Here is a 16,775-nt window from a genome sequence, read left to right as displayed (position 1 = left end):
ATGAATCTTTGCTGAAAATGATTTCTCGATATCTATCAGTCATCTAGTTCATAAACTATTTAATATGCTTTATTAAAACTGTATAGATTGCCAATTTTTTAAAATCAGAATGTCATGTGGTGGTACTAAGTCAAATGGTTTCCAAAAGTATAAGTATTGTAGTTACCATTAGCAACCAAACCTTAATTGCAAAGAATGAAATCTGGTTTGTTTGACAAGATTTATTTTTAATAAAAAATGTTTATTGATTATATTAATTATATTCCTATCTTTATTAATTTAAACACGTATCGACTTTTCCCCCTTATTTTGGCTGGGACTGATGTCAGACTAACTGGCCTATAGTTACCCAGGTCATCACACAAATGTGTCTCCCTCAAATGTGTGGAAAGTGAAGACATGACTAACCACACACTGGGATTCACAGTCTGTCCCCCAACCCTGGCATATGAGGCATCTGACATGGACACGACATTTCTTGAAGCTCCTACAGTACTCATGGCCTAGGGACTACCCAAGGTAGATATCTAGGTTACGATAACCCATACTACACTAACTAAAAATTGTTAATTACTGAAGGATAAAAGAATTAGACTATAATAATCTAGCCCGAGGACATAAAAACAAGGTTCAGTTAACTCTCTGCAGCAATGGAACTGATGCAGTTGGAGGATGTGCTGCCTTACATAGTGTAGGGCAGGGGTAGGCAACCTATGGCACACGTGCCGAAGGCAGCATGCGAGCTGATTTTCAATAGCACTCACACTACCCAGGTCCTGGCCACCGGTCCAGGGGGCTCTGCATTTTAATTCAATTTTAAATGAAGCTTTTTAAGCATCTAAAAAACCTTATTTACTTTACATACAACAATAGTTTAGTTATATATTATAGACTTATAGAAAGAGACCTTCTAAAAACATTAAAATGTATTACTGGCACATGAAACCTTAAATTAGAGTGAATAAATGAAGAGTCGGCACAGCACTTCTGAAAGGTTGCCAACCCCTGGTGTAGGGCAATGATGTCACCCTCATCCTAGATCACTCATGAACCTCCCACGACATGGCTTTTCAAGGATATTCCACAGGCTCAACATGCATGTGACATATTCCACAAATGGGAATGCACAAAGGCAGCGAAGAAAAACATTTTCAAAATTAGGCTGAAACAGCAGCTTTGGTAAGTACAGATAAAGATACTTGTGGAAGACAAAAATGGCATGTATCAAAAGGCTTGGAGAGGTACAAATCATCTGACGGATAAAAATACATAATGATAAAATAGGAGTGGTTAGAGAAACTTAGGCGGAGCTATATTGCATCAGAATGGTTGGTTCTGTTGATATCAAAAAGATTCATGAAATCAGATTGATTTCACCTGAATATCTTTTTTGGAAGAAAATTAGAAAAAAGTTCTGAGAATGTCAAAATATCCTACTTACACATTTTTGGAATGGTACGTTTTCATTTTGTTTTTCCCTGAAATGACTGTTTCAAAATTTAATTTTGCATTATAATACAAATAAAAACAAAATTATTTTGTCAAAACATTTCAATTGACCTGTAATAAGGCTTTTTTCTCCTAAGGAAAATTTTAGGTCATTTCAAATTTTGGTTTTCACCAGATTTTTGGAACAAACCAACCAAATTTTGAAATCTCAAAATCCTTCATGAAACAGAACGTCCTCCCTCCTCACACCTGTAAAAATGTTCCTAATATAATATGCTCCTAAAACCACCCTCACACTGGCAAGATATAGCAAAGAAATTTAAAAAACATTTATCCCTGTCACTGATCACTTATGAACTATGACGACATTCATGCAGAGAAAATTTGCCTACCTTTTTGTGTATTTGGCCATATCCCAAGGAATATACACAATAGCATGTTCTGGGGGTAAAAATTGATTGAGATATGTCACTGCACCAACAAGTTCTTCACTCAGAATCCTTTCATGCTTTCTTTTTTCACGTTCCTTAATCAAAGCCAGAAAAAAATAGCATTAACATTTTTGAGGTAACAGGTCTAAATGTTAAAATGTTTTTATACAATCTCTCCCTCACACCCCACCATCCCCGATTTTAGTATTTCATAGTTTATAGGTGTAAAACAGGAAGAAAAGCAGCATGCATAAGAAAAGGGTCGGGGGCAGGGGAGCATTTATGCAACATTAAGGCAGATGGTTAAAAATGATCAAACATCAGGAAATTCAGTAAAATTCTAAATAGTATATTAGGCTTTATAATCTATGATAAACAGAATTATATTATGAAATACATTAGAATAGCCATAGTATATATGTGCAAAAAATGGGTAGATTTATTTAAATCACTGATTTTTGTTAATATTGAAATCAGCAAGCAGGAAACTTTGGTTTAAATCATAATTTTTAAACTTGTTTCATATTTCTACTTTTTCGTTTTCTGAAAGCAAGATTGAGTCTTTGGATTGGTAACCATTAAAGTATATTGATTTGTAACTATATATAGCCTTTACACTAAATTTGGTTCTTCTTTTAGCTAACCAGGAGGATACACTATATCTATATACATTTGTTTAAGCAATTACATGGATTAACATTTATTTAGACTTAGTTTTTACATTTTTCATATTAGAAAATAGTGAAAGATGCCTTTCTTATTTACTAGATTAATTTGTTACTTGTGATTTGTGTCAAGCTCTATCTGGATAGAAATTAAAATTCAATTAAAATGCACAAAATAGCATTTTATTTTTTTATTAGTAAAATAAAACTACCTTTGGAGCTGGATACATAATAAATTATCAAAACATGTTTTGCATTTAAAAACTAACTGAATAATTAAACAAAGAAAGTAGTGAATTGAACTGACTGTCTCTGGTCACCATGCTCTTCAAAACTTTAGAACAGGGACAAGCAAACTTTTTGGCCTGGGGGCAGCATCGAGTTTTGGAAATTGTATGGAGGGCCGGTTAGGGGAGGATGTGCCTCCCCAAACAGCCAGGCGTGGCCCAGCCCCTGCCCCCTATCCCACCCTGCTTCTCACCCCCTGACGGCACTCCCTGGGAGCGCTGCCCCATCTACCCCTCCCCCACTCCCTGTCCCCAGAACCCCCATCCGACTGCCCCCTGCCACCCCATCCAACTCCTCCTCTCATTCTTGACTGCACCTCAGCCCCAGGACCCCTGCCCCATCCAACCACTCCTTCTCCCTGACTGCCCCCAGAACCCCTGCCCCTTACTGCCTCCTGCTGCCCCATCCAACCCCCACCTTCTTCCTGACTGCCCCCCAGGACCCTGCACTCATTCAACCTTCCTGTTCCCCACCCTCTGACTGTCCCGACCCTTATCCACACCCCCACCCTCTGACCACCACCCCAAACTCCTCTGCCCTTTATCCAACCCCCTTTGCTCCCTGCCTGGAGCACTGGTGGCTGGCCATGCTACAGCTGCACTGCCTGGCTGGAGCCAGCCATGCCACTGCACAGCACAGAGCGCACAGAGTCAGGGCGGTTTCTGCAGCTGCACTGCCCAGCCACCTCAAGCATTGTGCCAGCAGCGCTGCACGCTGAGGCTGTGGGGGAGGGGAAGGGGCGAGCCTTCCGGAGCAGGAGCTCAGAGGCTGGGCCGGAAGGTCCTGTGGGCCGGATGTGGCCCACGGGCCGTAGTTTGCCCACCTCCGCTTTAGAGCTAGTAGATCTCATTCTCTCACACCTGCTTTTTATCCAAAGATTGTGTGGCAGAGCTCCGACCTTGCTCCCCTGGGTTCTGCGCTTCTAGGCGGTTTATGCTAGCCTCAGTGGCTCAACTGTGACCCTCCATGTAGCCTCTCTCTCTCTAGGGCCACGGTTACAGTCTACTGAGCCCTTTTCATCATAGGCCTGCAAGGAGGTTGGTGAGAGAACTCCCAGAGTCTCTGTTCAGCCTCCTGTCCTGATAGGGGCCTGACTTCCCCTCCCAGGAGATGTTCTTGTAGTGGTGGGTTGGGGGGAACCTGGGCCCGCCCTCTACTCTGGGTTCCAGCCCAGGGACCCTAATGGTAGCAGCTGTTGGCAGCCAACCTTTCACTGCCAGAGTTGCTACATTTCCCCGGGCCACTTCCCCACAGCTCCTGCTTCTCCCTTCTTCACCTTTACCTTAGGGCTCCTTTAACGATGGTCTGAGGGAGTTTTCACTAACCAGTCCTTCAGCCGCACTTACTCGCCCCTGGCTCCTCTCTCTCTGACTGAAGTGAGCCCTTTTTATAGTATCAGCAGGACCTTAATTAGAGTCAGGTGGTCAAATTAACTGAATGGCCTCACCTGACTCTTTGCAGGTTAATTAGAGTCAGGTGTTCTCATTAGCATGGAGAAGCCCCTGCTCTGGTCAGTCAAGGGAAAAGAAAACTGTTAACCCATTGGCCAGTATATCTGCCTTCTGCTATTCTGCTGTACCCAGCTGGCCTGAGTCTATCACAATTGGAAAGAGAAAACAAAAACTTTCCTGATTTTTCAACTTCCAGTTGGTTTAACTTCAGCTGAACCAGTCACTGAACTGAATTAGTTGAATAAACTAAAATGAAGAAAATATTCTCTCTGCACCTGCGGAAAAGGCTATTGATGTTAAAAGCTGGCTTAGGCAGTTCAACAAAGTCTAGTTCCAGGCGCTCACACAGTGACTTTCACTGTTCAGTGGTGGCTTTCCTTTAAAGTCTGGCAGGAAACATGTACTGTTTAATTTTTAAACGTGAAATTTTAACCAATTATAGTAAGCCCAGGCCATAACAGAGGATGTCAATTTCAAGTTTAATTATAAAGACGGTTTTTTAAAATAAATCTGTATTCAATTTAAATTTTAAAAAAATCGATTTTTAATTGATTTGTCTCCACCCTGGCACCAAAAAGTTAATAATACTGCTGGAATCTGAACATTTTGATATCAGATTCGAGATTTTTAAGTATGGAATCCAAGGTTGCATCAACAGAGCTTTTAATTCCATTTTCTACATAACTTTTTAAGAGGAAATAAAAGAGGATAGAAGGGAGGAAAATGAAGTTAATTCAGTTCCAGAACTTACAAGCTCCACCAGCAGATCTCATATGCTCTCTGACTCCAGAGCTGTTTAGACTAGCTATATTCTTATAGCTTTTTCAAATTAACAAATGAACATTTAACTTGTTACACACTGTGCAGTGTCTCTATTTTACTCTGTACTAAAGGACATTTTCTACAGTCAACGTAGAAATAATTTTCAAATAGTTGTACCTTTTTAAATCAAAAGTAATATATTTCAAACCAAACAGTACCTTAATTATGACTACTTTCATGACAAGTTTCTAACATAAGCCATTTTTGCTGTAACATGGCTCAAAAAGCATGGTAAGAATTATTATTATTTTAAAGGGAGAAAGTATTCTCACTCTCTGTACACTCCTGAGAAACATTTATGGATGAATTTTCCTACAACATTCCAAAAATGATCAGAGACTAAGCATAGCAAGTTTAACCCCAAAAGGCAAATTTTCAGAATGTTCTCATTCTGTCAATAGTGACTAAAAAGTGGAAGCTGTTCTGCAACTCTTAACTATAATAGGCACTACTGATGTCCACTATTATACAAACTAGATCAGATTTATAAACTAGACAGACAGAAAAAAGCTGTACATTTTAACAAGTATGATTGTTACTGAGAACTACAAGATGCTATGTACAGAATCTGCAGGTAACATAGCTATCAATGGATACTGCTGAGGTGGGAAGCATAACCATCTGAGGAATAGGGAAATAAAAAGAAGAGTGCGGGAAGGGAGAGGAAAGAAAGACATGAAAAGTGAGAAATGGTCTGAAGTAAACAGGATGAAATTCAATAAGGATAAATTAAAAGTAGTCCACTTAGGAAGGAACAATCAGTTGCACACATACAAAAAGGGAAATGACTGCCTAGGGAAGAGTATTTCAGAAAGGGATCTGGGGGTCATAGTGGATCACAAGCTAAATATGAGTCAATGTAACACTGTTGCAAAAAAAGCAAACATTCTGGGATGTATTAGCAGAAGTATTGTAAAAAAGACACGAAAAGGAATTCTGCTCTACTCCACACTGATTAGGCCTCAACTGAAGTATTGTGTCCAGTTCTGTGTGTCACATTTCAGGAAAGATGTGGACCAACTGGAGAAAGTCCAGAGAAGAGCAACAAAAATGTGTAAAGATCTAGAAAACATGACCTATGAGGGAAGATGGAAAAAATAAGGTTTGGTCAGTCTGGGAAAGAGAAGACAGAGGGGACATAACAGTTTTCAAGTACATAAAAGGTTGTTACAAGGGAGAGAGAAAAATTGTTCTCCTCAATCTCTGAGGATAGGACAAGAAGCAATGGCCTTAAATTGCATCACCCTTTGCCAGAGACGGGTCTCATGGGCCCCCTCCTTTCCCCAGGATTAAGCCAGACAACCAGAGTGTGCAGAGCCTTGATCCCAACTGGGCTGGGTGCTCTGCTCACTGAGGCTGAATTTTTTTTTTTAAGGCTCAACCAAAATGGTTCAATGGTTTCCAAGAACAAGATTAGAAGAAACTAAGTTATTCCACGGTAAAATTTAGGTGGCCTTTTCTTTGGAAAGTTCTACCGCCACCATGCTTTGAAATATGACAATGGTATCCTTTGTGTCAGAAATGAGCCTTTGGAAAATTTGCCCAAATTTGGCCAAGTTATAAACCTCTGGGGAAAAATAAAAAAATAAAATCAGTTTTCACATACTCAGAGACTTGCTAGAGTTTAATAGCTTAAATCTCTAAAGAATCCATCCTCACTGACCATGCTCCGTTTTCTCCCAGTTTCTAGTGCTGACCAGATTCTACATACACTTGTTCCACAGAGCAGTGAGCATGCTCCATCCCAGAGCTAAAGAACACTTTTGCTATAATGGCTGCTGCAGGCTGGGATGGGTCCAGGTACCAGAACTGAGTAAGGAAGCCTGTCTCTCCTGTGGTCTCTATAAGCAAACCTCTCCTCCCCCCACCTGCTGGCATCAAGACAGTATGAAGGAGGAAGTCATCTGATTCAAATACAGACGAGACAAGAGCCAGGGTGGAGGGAGGACTTGGTGAGTAGATTGGGACAAGGAACCTGAGGGATGGAGACTGGGGCTACGGTGTAAACTGAGATTGGCTGGGCAAGAAGACTAAGTTTAGGAACTACAGGGCTGGGGGGAAATGGAGACATCTGATAAAGAGCTGGGGTGGGGGTGAACTGGGACTAGCTGGGCACAGAGAGACTGTGACAAGAAGTCAGGGGAGCTGAGGACACACACAGATTGGATGGGACTGGGAGTCAGTGGGGGTGACACAGCCAGGGAGGAGAGAGACCAACAAATCAGGGATTTGGGGAGAGAACTGAGACTACCTGGGCAAGGAAACTGAGTACCAGCAGTGGGACACTGGTTCTGGAATCTGAAGGGGTGAGGCCTGAGGAATGGGATTGAGTATGTGAGGAGAATGGGACTATGGGACTGGGACAAAGAGTCAGAGCTCAGGTAGATAAGACTGGGACAGGTTGAAGAGGATGGCATAGAAAGGGTCAGCTTGGAGGAAATGGGCAATAGAGTCTATGCCCTTTAGAGCAGTGGTTCTCAACCAGGGGTCTAGGGCCCCCTGAGGGGCCAAGAGCAGGTTTCAGAGAGTCTGCCAAGCATAGCCAGCATTAGACTTCCTAGAGCCCAGGGCAGAAAGCCAAAGTCCCACCGTGCAGGACTGCAGCCCTGGGCCCTGAGCCTGACCATCAGGGCTGAAGCCGAAACCTTGTGGTGCGGGGCCCCTGGCAATTGCCCTGCTTGCTACCACTTAACACTGGCCCTGGCTTTTATATGCAAAAAAAACCAAACAGTTGTGGCACAGCTGGGCCTTGGAGTTTTTATAGCATTTTAGAGGGGGCCTCAGAAAGAAAAAGGTTGAGAACCACTGCCCTACAGCACACTTCCCTCAGGCTTGGAATGGAAGAACAGATTCTTGAGTTTCACAGCCTCTGCTGTCTGCAAGTATCTCCAAAACCTGCTGGCAAAGTGTCCCATCTCTCTCTGGTACTGGTTCATAAAGAGGTTAATAACCTACGATCAGTTACTCTGTAAACTGAAAATGGCATACCTAAGAGTGGATCTAATGGTTTCAACCCTGCTGATGAACTACTTGGGTATCAACATGATGTCACGTGATGGACTGAGGCCATTTCTATTGTAATAGGTTCTCATGATCAGGATCCCTGAAGAGGAATGGTGATGGGGTAGCCCCAGGCTGCGATCTCCAGCAGATCACAACCAGTGGAATCGGTTCAGGTGACTTCCAAAGGTTATGCTCTCTGAATTGGTTCCTAAGCAGATCTTGACCTCCCATCAAATTTGCTGACAGGCTATCATTATGGAATGTGGGGCCAAAGTTGAGGAGAGTTGACTCCCCTTGTTCTACCTCAAATGTTTCTGTCAGGGTACTACATTTGTCTGTGGTAAAATAGGGGACATGGTCTCTGCTGGTGCAATGGCTGAGGGCTGTGTGATTGAGGATGGGGAAGCGTAGATCGCCAAGAAACACAGGGTCACTTTGGAATCTTCCAGTAAATGTAGGGTGCTATCAGTTAGTTCGATGAACAGCTCTGAGCCCTCAATGAGCAAGCCATCATTCATGGCTTGTACCTTGTGAGGGATACATGAGGCTTGGAGCTACACAACTCTCTGCATGGTCATATGCAGGCAGTCATAGACCTGGATGGCGTGTCACAGATATCCATCGCTGCCTGCAGGGCTATCTTGGCCACCAGCTGGCCTTCTTTTAGTGTTTTTCAGCTCCTCTCTTTTGTGAGGCAGCCTGGCCTGGAAAGATGTCACCCTGTCCATGGTTAAAAAGTCATATTTGGTCAATAAAGCCTGGCAGCTGGCCTTGCTCCAAAAGTATCTAAGCATCTAGGATTCTTGCCCTTAGAGATGAGTCCTGGTGGGTGTAAAAGTACTTGAATCCCAGGTGTGGAGAGGATACCTGTATTATTTCTCTACATGTTTCACTTATGGTGTTATAAGTTGTTGGCATTTGCCACAAGGTTCTTGCCAGATCTAGGAGGCTTTCATTCATGTGGAGGGCAATCCTGGTGAGATCAGTGGTCAACAATATGATAAGCAGGTTACGAGACTTATGGGAGATGACCAAAGTCACAATGCCAAGGGCATCTCTGATCTGCACCAGGAGTTCTTGAAAGATCTTGAAATCATCCAGTGCTGGTATAGGTACTGAGGCTACTGCCTTGTCTGGGGACTAGAAGGAGAAGTCCTTAGGCAGTAGGAAGAAGAGTTGTTTGGCCTCTGATTCTCTTTTTTTTGGGGGGTGGTATTCTATGGAGGACAGAGGTCCTTCATCAGTGTTTGAGGTGACCTCATTCAACACCCTGCTTTTATATCTAAAGCATCGAATTCACTGGAAGATATAGACTTGACTGTTAGATGGGTCTTGGAGCTCGTGTCTTCTGGATCCAATGCCATTCAGATTGCGCCAGAAGATGAATCTTCAGCATTGCATTTCTTGACTTGTGGGTTTTTGCAGAGAAGGAAAGGGAAACTGAGAACCTGCTTGGGATGTGAGACTTTCTGAAACAGAACAGATATCTTCTATCTTAGTGGAATTTGCCCACTGCACGATGGACAAGTACAGGCAACCTTAATTCTGGCATCTCAACTTTGAGTCCTTGGCTTTGCAAGCTTAATGTTCTTTTCTCATAGTTTTCTGTGTGTAATTATATAAACAAATCCCAGCAACAGCACATACAATTTGTTACTAATTACTACCACTTTCCACATTGCACAGAAAAGCAGAAGCCATTTATAAACTCACTAACCTTTAAGAATTCTCCAAAGAGAAAGAGAACCTGAGGTAAAAATGCTCAGTGGTTGTGCTGAAGTTGGATCAACACATACATGCATAGGAAAATACAATTTTCCCCACTGCACATAAGTAGTAGAAGAGCATTAATTTTAGCATGCTAGTATTGAGCACCTACAGAGACACATTTTCAGTCACACTACAAAAGCCTTGTGAATAAAAGCACATAATGATTCACATGTCAGGGTCATGTGAATCTGGATTCACATTTTAGTGCTGGCCTTTGAAAACTAAATCTATAAATAAGAGAATCATTTTCCTGTCAATAAAGTATCTCTCAAGTTGTTTACCACAGATTCATGTGCTGATTCTTAAAAGCACACTCAAACAAAAAAGCTTTAAGAAATAGAAAATAATGGGACTTTGCTATTTACTACTTCAGCTTACAGATTCTCAAAATCAGCCTTTTGTATTTTTTCAGTTTTTTTAAATGAGAAACTTATATTGCATGCATATAAGACGTCCTTTCTAAACTGAACATATCTCTACAACATACTACAATGGAACAACAACGAGGAAGATTAAGAGAGAATATGAAATTAGATATAATTAAATGAAAGATTCCTATGACACAGTATTAAGTATACTACAATCTAATGAAGAATACACTGCAATGACATATGATGGTTCTTTTATCAAGTATGTATTATCCAAATAAAAATCAATTAAAATACATCAGCAATAGCCATATCTCTCTTCTGCAACTATTTCTTTTCTACATAGGCATTGTATAATTAATTAGGTCTATTAAACCATTTTATTGTTATTACAATTGCATTTATTTTCTTTAAAACGTATATATTTTACCCATATTGTCACAAAAGTTATGAAGCAGTTAGTAACACAAATATTAAGATGAAATTCCTCCTTTTCTGCTCTGAACTTTGTTGAGAGGCAAAACATACATTAAACATTCACTTTTTCATTATATTTTGCATAGATATACTGCAGTTTGATTGAATTATTCAAAAGTTCAAAATTTATTCTCTTCCAAGTGTTCTTTTTAATTTATGTTCAAAGTATTAATGCCTTTTTATAAATGCAAACATGAATTATACAGTTAAATCCAAGATTAGAGAGAGAGATAAAACTGTACCTAATTTTGTTCAGCTCATTTGTTTAAAGACACAATTCAGTAATCTACCAAAGTGAGCAATGTTCTTTGCATGCAACTTCTCAGTATGATTGGATCCTTACTGCCATCACTTTTCTTCCTCCAAGAATAGGGAGGAAACAAATTGGTCCCTGTGCAGGATATATTTACAGTGTTTTTCATTCTCAGAAAAAGTTGCGCCCCCTAGATGCTAATCAACATCTGTTTGGCATTTTCAATAAAGTGACTGGCTTATGAAGGTATTGGATTCAAATACTGTTCAACAGATATTGTCTGTCACACACTCTCTCACTGTCAAATAGATCCCTATATTTTCAAGATTTATCATTAGCATCTGAAAATACTCCACACTTGATACATATCTAAATTACTCTCTTTGATAAGAAGGCTAAAAGTAATATTTATATTTAATATTCCATCATCCTCCAGACTGCCTGTCAAATGCTTAAGATATGCATTAGACACTAACAAACGAAGGAGAATTTACTGTTTTTCATGATGTTTTGTATGGGGTACAGTAGTTTTAGTTTGGAAGTTTATCACCAAGACTTCTTGCAGTCATATGATGGTACTGCAGCATACTTTGGTGGTAAGTAGAGTGAAGCAGAAACAAGAAAGATGGCCTTTTGGTTAAAGCACTGGGGACTGGAATCAGAAAATCTAGATTCAGTTCCTGCCTCTGCCACAGATTTCCAGCCTGACCTTAGGCTTCATACTGCTATTACTGTCTGGACATATTTTAAACCCATGGTTCAAATATTCCTGCTCAAGGTGGGGTGATTCCAATAGCCCGAAAGAAAAGATGAAGTATGCATTGCAAGAAGTGTATAATCATTAAGGATATTTTATCTCTGAAGAACTATACTGGCAGTCTAGTTATAATGCAAGGTACAACTGGGTAGGGGAACAGGTTTGTGAAAAAGGTCCTCCATTTGTGGGCTGGTATTAGCTCATTGTGAGATGGAATGAGAGCATTCAGACCCAATCAAAATAGATCCTCATGTTTCAGTATAAAATGTAATCCTTCTGCCTGTTCCAAACTTGCATGGAAAAGCTTCACTGGGAGTCAAATCCAAATCTTCTGTTTTAGAAGGACAACTGATACACTGAAACCAGTTTAACAATGGATAGGAGTGAAAACAGCAAGGGAGGAATTTCACTTGTTTGTCATTCAAGCTTTCCTACAAATAATCTTGTTATTTATTAATCTGAAAATGTGCATTTTCTATTAGAAGGTAGTATTAAATTTATATTTAGGGCAAGGCCAGCTTTCAGAACCAAATTTAAGCAGCAAAACTTATTGGCTTTAGTGAGTCTATAATCTGGCTTCAAATGCAAAAAACTTAGTATAATTAAAATTATTTAACAAACTACGAGTTTATTAATTTATTTATACCACATCAAGTTATGACTAAACAATACTGTACCTTGACAAGATTCAAAATGATAATGGGAGAGCCAAACCTCTGAAGCATTTGATCAAAGTGAAGTGCAGCTATGTGTGCAAATGGATCTGCTTGGTCCACTGGAACAAAGTAAATAAACATATTCCGGAAGAAAAAAAAAAAAAAAAAAAGATTTTCAGATCCTGAAAGGTTACTTTCCTATGAATGCATTTTTTATAAAAGATTTACTAATTTTTTTAATAATAGTAATACAGTTTCACACCTCTCTATCATTAAAGAAACAGGGTAAAAGCAAAGGTTTTCCCTTTAATTTTTTTTTTTTTTTTAAAAGTTTGTCAAAACTTAGATAACTAGAAAGAAACCGTTAGTTACCTGTTCTGTAACCACTTTCACTTTTACATCCATTCCACTTCTGTTCTACACATGACCAGTGCACTGGATCCAGAGATCTTTTTCACTTAGAGATACCCACTGAGGTAGCACTTGTGTAAGCTAGCCAGTGATATAAAGGATGGGAACAGTTACTGACTAGCAAACTCAAGCCCAATCCAGTAAAGCACATATGAATGTGCTAAACTCTTGAGTAGGTGAGTAGTCCCACTGAAGTCAAAGGGCAAATATATCCTGGCCCCATGAAAGTTAAGGGGAATTTTTCAATTGGTTAACAGAGCCAGGATGTCATCCAAAACGTTCTCCCACGGGAAACAAACTGACAAATAACTATTATTTGGGTACAGAATCATGAGCTCAAAGTAGGCTGCAGTCTTCAACCACAAGCATTGCCACATAAGGGCAATAAAGGGCCACTGTGGGCACAACATCTAATATTAAGAAGTCACCAAATTCCTCAGGTCTAATTTCAATCTGGAACTAATTTTTGTGGCTAACTAATGAACACTTTCATAAACCAGGATGTTTATAAAATTGCTGGTCTATCTTTAATTGTAGCTTCACAGTGAAGAAATAAAAGATACAATTTTTTTTTCTTTTTTAGTTTTCACAAGATTAGCCTTCACTCTGTCTCTCTCTGGCATGCTCTTTTAGGAAAACTGCTTACCATAGGCTACCATAAAGAATATATTGAACATACATGTAATTGGTGGCTTGGGAATCATAGTTGAAATATCTTGAGACCAGTATAGAGGGACTGAGCCTCGAACTTGAACGTAAGAAGAATAGCTCCCTGCAGAAAATGACATCACCGAAGCATCACAAAGTATTTGTTCAGTTTCTACTTCATTAGCAACATCCCCCTGAAACCAAAAACAAAAAAAATGCAAATACTGTAGACATATAACATTTCAGAGCTGAATACATAGATATTGAAACAATTACTGTGAATGACAGGACTAATTAAAACTAAAAATAAGGGATGTCAAATCATAAGAGCACAAGAATTCCAAAGCAGGGAACTGAATTGGTCATGTAACTCACAGTTGCCAACTTTCACATGGTAAATAAGCACTCTGATTTTCACAATAAGCCAAAAAACAAGCTAATCTCATTTCAAAACAAGGCCAAAAGAAGTCAGTCCCTAAGAACCCCAACACTCTATGTGACTAGAGCCCCTGGCGTGCAGTCTGGGGCTGTGGTGAGCCCGCTGTGCACCCCTGACTCTCTTCCCCACTTGCCCCTGCTTGCCCCCATTTGCCCCTGCTTGCCAGGAGCCGATCAATAAAAAAAAGAAGAAGCAACAAGCTACAACTTGCAACAAGCTACAAGCCAAAAACTAGCCAACAAGCAGCTTCACAAGCCAATTAATCAAAACAAACAAGCCAATTTCTATGTTTTTTCCGCTGGTTTGACATGTCTGATGTAACTCCCACCTTTTGATTACTTTTGTATCAGCATGCAAAGATACACATTACTATTGATCACAAAATTGTCCAGCCCTTTTAAGAGCCCGTTATAAAATATTTAAGTTAAAACTAGGGTTAGTGCAAAAAGCTGTTCTAAATGTGTCCAAGAATCACACATGGCCAAAATGTTGATCTGCTTGCTGCCTGATTATGGTGCTGAAGAGGCATTAGTCCTGAGGGGGTCTGACTGATTGTAACTTGGTTTGATGCAGGCAAAACGTATATTGTTAGGTAGTTGCTAAAGGTGATAATTAGGATTGAGGTCAGGCAGGCTTTGGATAATTGATCAACTTTTTCATGAATCTGATGGTTGCCTCCCTACCTCTGGCCCCAGACCTGCAATATTATGTACTAGCATAGACCCAAATGTCTGTGCAGAGCCTAGAGCACGTCAGTGGTACAAGGGAGCATAAAGATCTACATCTAACTTCAGTGTTGGGCCCTAAATATAGGTCTGTATATCAGGTTATTTCTCTAAAGACTGGATTTCAACAGCTATTACATACAGTGCAAAATGTGCACCAGCATACACATGAAAGAACTATGAGTAACTATATAAAATTTCAACATATTTGCAGTAATAAATTATGAGTAACAACAGCATGAATTCTCTACAGCAAATTAAATCCCATTTGCTGCTGTTATATCTTCCAACTCATCAGAGTTTTCTTTTCTACCTTGCAGGTAAATACCTGACTATATCCACTAAAGTGTTACAACAGAAACTTTTCTTATCCTGGCTTTCATTTCTTATATTTAATTTAATTATCATAAAATAGTAAAATTTACATTTCCCCCCTTGACATTTTTACTATGGATGTGATATCTGTAAAATGAAAAATAAGCTACCAAAACCTTAAGGACACAATCCTGCTCTCTATAAGGAAGTAGGATAAGACCTTCATGTAGTGCAGTACAAAACAAAAGTTGAGAGAGATTTAGTTTACCTCAGAGTTTGCTCCTCTCTTTAGAAAACGTGTTCCAGAAAATTTGCTTGATCTTCTGGCTATCAGAGTGACATGCACTGGACGACCGTATATTAACAGTTCTTGAAAGTAAGGTTAAGGTTTACACATATTATGATTCCCAAAGCTATTTTCCTTTCATTTACTTTAGTCCTGGACAATGTTAAAAAAAATGCACTCTAAAGAAAATGTATTTTATTGTCTTTTTTCTGAATGAAAACCCTATTTTAATATTATTTCATAAGACCTCTAAACAACACAGGTGACCTTAATTCCTTTTTACTTTTTCAGATTTCTTTAATGAGTGGAAGAGACATTAATTCCCTTTTCAATCATAATTATTTGTATAGTGCTTTCTATTTTCAAAGTCTTTACAATAAATCAACTAATCTTCACAGCCACCTTACAGAGGAAGATAAATATTACTTCCATTTTACAGAAGGAACAATGTAGGCAGAGCTATTACAAGATTTATCTAAGGCCCTAGGAGGCATTCATGTCAATTCTGGAATTAGGAACTCCTGAATTTTATTTCCAAATCAGATATATAGGTTATCCTCCAATGATTTTTCTGGAAAGGCAGTTCACTTGCAACAGCCTCAGACTAGATAAAAGCCACTGAAACATACTACAGAAGCAGTGGTGATTTGACTTCAGTTTATACTTTGCCAGGTATTGAATTAAATCTACCCTTAATTATCTTTAATTGCTTACATACTTAGTGAGATACGCACATCTAATTGTCAGATTTGTCCTTCATTCACCTTTCCTTGAAGATTGGAACTACATTTGGTAACATTTTAGACATGAAGAAAATCTGCTGCAAGTAGGTGTTAAAAGCATGTATGTAGGGAAATCTTGAGCTTTTTAATGTTAATGCAATGAAAACAGAGGGCCAGATCCTCTAGAGGACACTTTCTGCTGCAATCTTAGCATATTCTGGCCATAAGGCAGGCATAACAAGGCACTGAGGTGAGGGTGGGGATGGAGAATCAACTCTAGGGCACTGAGCCAACAAAAAGGTTATGTTCAGCATTCACATAACACACCCCATCAGTGCCTGGCCCAGGCCAGGGAAGCTAGTGATCCAACCAGTGCACCAAATTGAGTAATCAATCCTGACCACATGCCACCTGAGGCACGTTGTGCATACACTAAGATATCACTCAGATCTCTGCTGCTGGCAGTACAATGGACTAGCCAAGATGCCCCTATAAAAGCACTGATTTGTGATTGCCATTTGAGGCCAGTAACTGCTCCTGTAAGCTAGAGTAGCCTTGAAACTGTTCTAATTTATGCCTGGGAAGCAGCCCCGCACCCAGCAGCCCCAAAATCACAGGAATGCACAAGGGAGCTTCAGACCACCTTTGCAACCTCACCCACCTTGTGCTGTGTTCTCCTCAACAATAGCCATTTATCTGAACCCCTGAATTAAAGAGTAGTTTGAAAAAAATAATCATGAAGTGATGTATTGTTCTTTCTTGACTTGTCTGAAAGAACTGAGGCTCAAGGCAATTTATTTAAAAATCTAATTATTCTACTTTAAGGATAAGTATCACTG

The 16,775-nt window shown here is 39.8% G+C and overlaps 1 protein-coding gene across 4 annotated transcripts in view; it reads right to left on the bottom strand.

Annotated features, from left to right (window-relative positions):
- The window catches only part of FIG4 (FIG4 phosphoinositide 5-phosphatase), a 151,370-nt gene that overhangs the window by 80,501 nt on the left and 54,094 nt on the right, over window positions 1-16,775 (bottom strand). For all 4 annotated transcript variants that reach the window (XR_012655524.1, XM_032774671.2, XM_075063880.1 and 1 more), the window contains exons 8-11: window positions 15,197-15,297; window positions 13,481-13,643; window positions 12,412-12,509; window positions 1,842-1,975 (exon numbers count right to left, since the gene is read on the bottom strand). Coding sequence is in view for 3 of the 4 variants with exons in the window: in XM_032774671.2 (XP_032630562.1) it covers window positions 1,842-1,975; window positions 12,412-12,509; window positions 13,481-13,643; window positions 15,197-15,297 (496 nt within the window). In the remaining variant the exon portion in view is untranslated. The remainder of the gene's footprint in view (window positions 1-1,841; window positions 1,976-12,411; window positions 12,510-13,480; window positions 13,644-15,196; window positions 15,298-16,775) is intronic.

Source organism: Chelonoidis abingdonii, chromosome 3 (assembly GCF_003597395.2).
Source record: "Chelonoidis abingdonii isolate Lonesome George chromosome 3, CheloAbing_2.0, whole genome shotgun sequence".
In the NCBI taxonomy this organism is placed as follows: Eukaryota; Metazoa; Chordata; order Testudines; family Testudinidae; genus Chelonoidis; species Chelonoidis abingdonii.
This window is presented reverse-complemented; position numbering and strand designations above follow the sequence as displayed.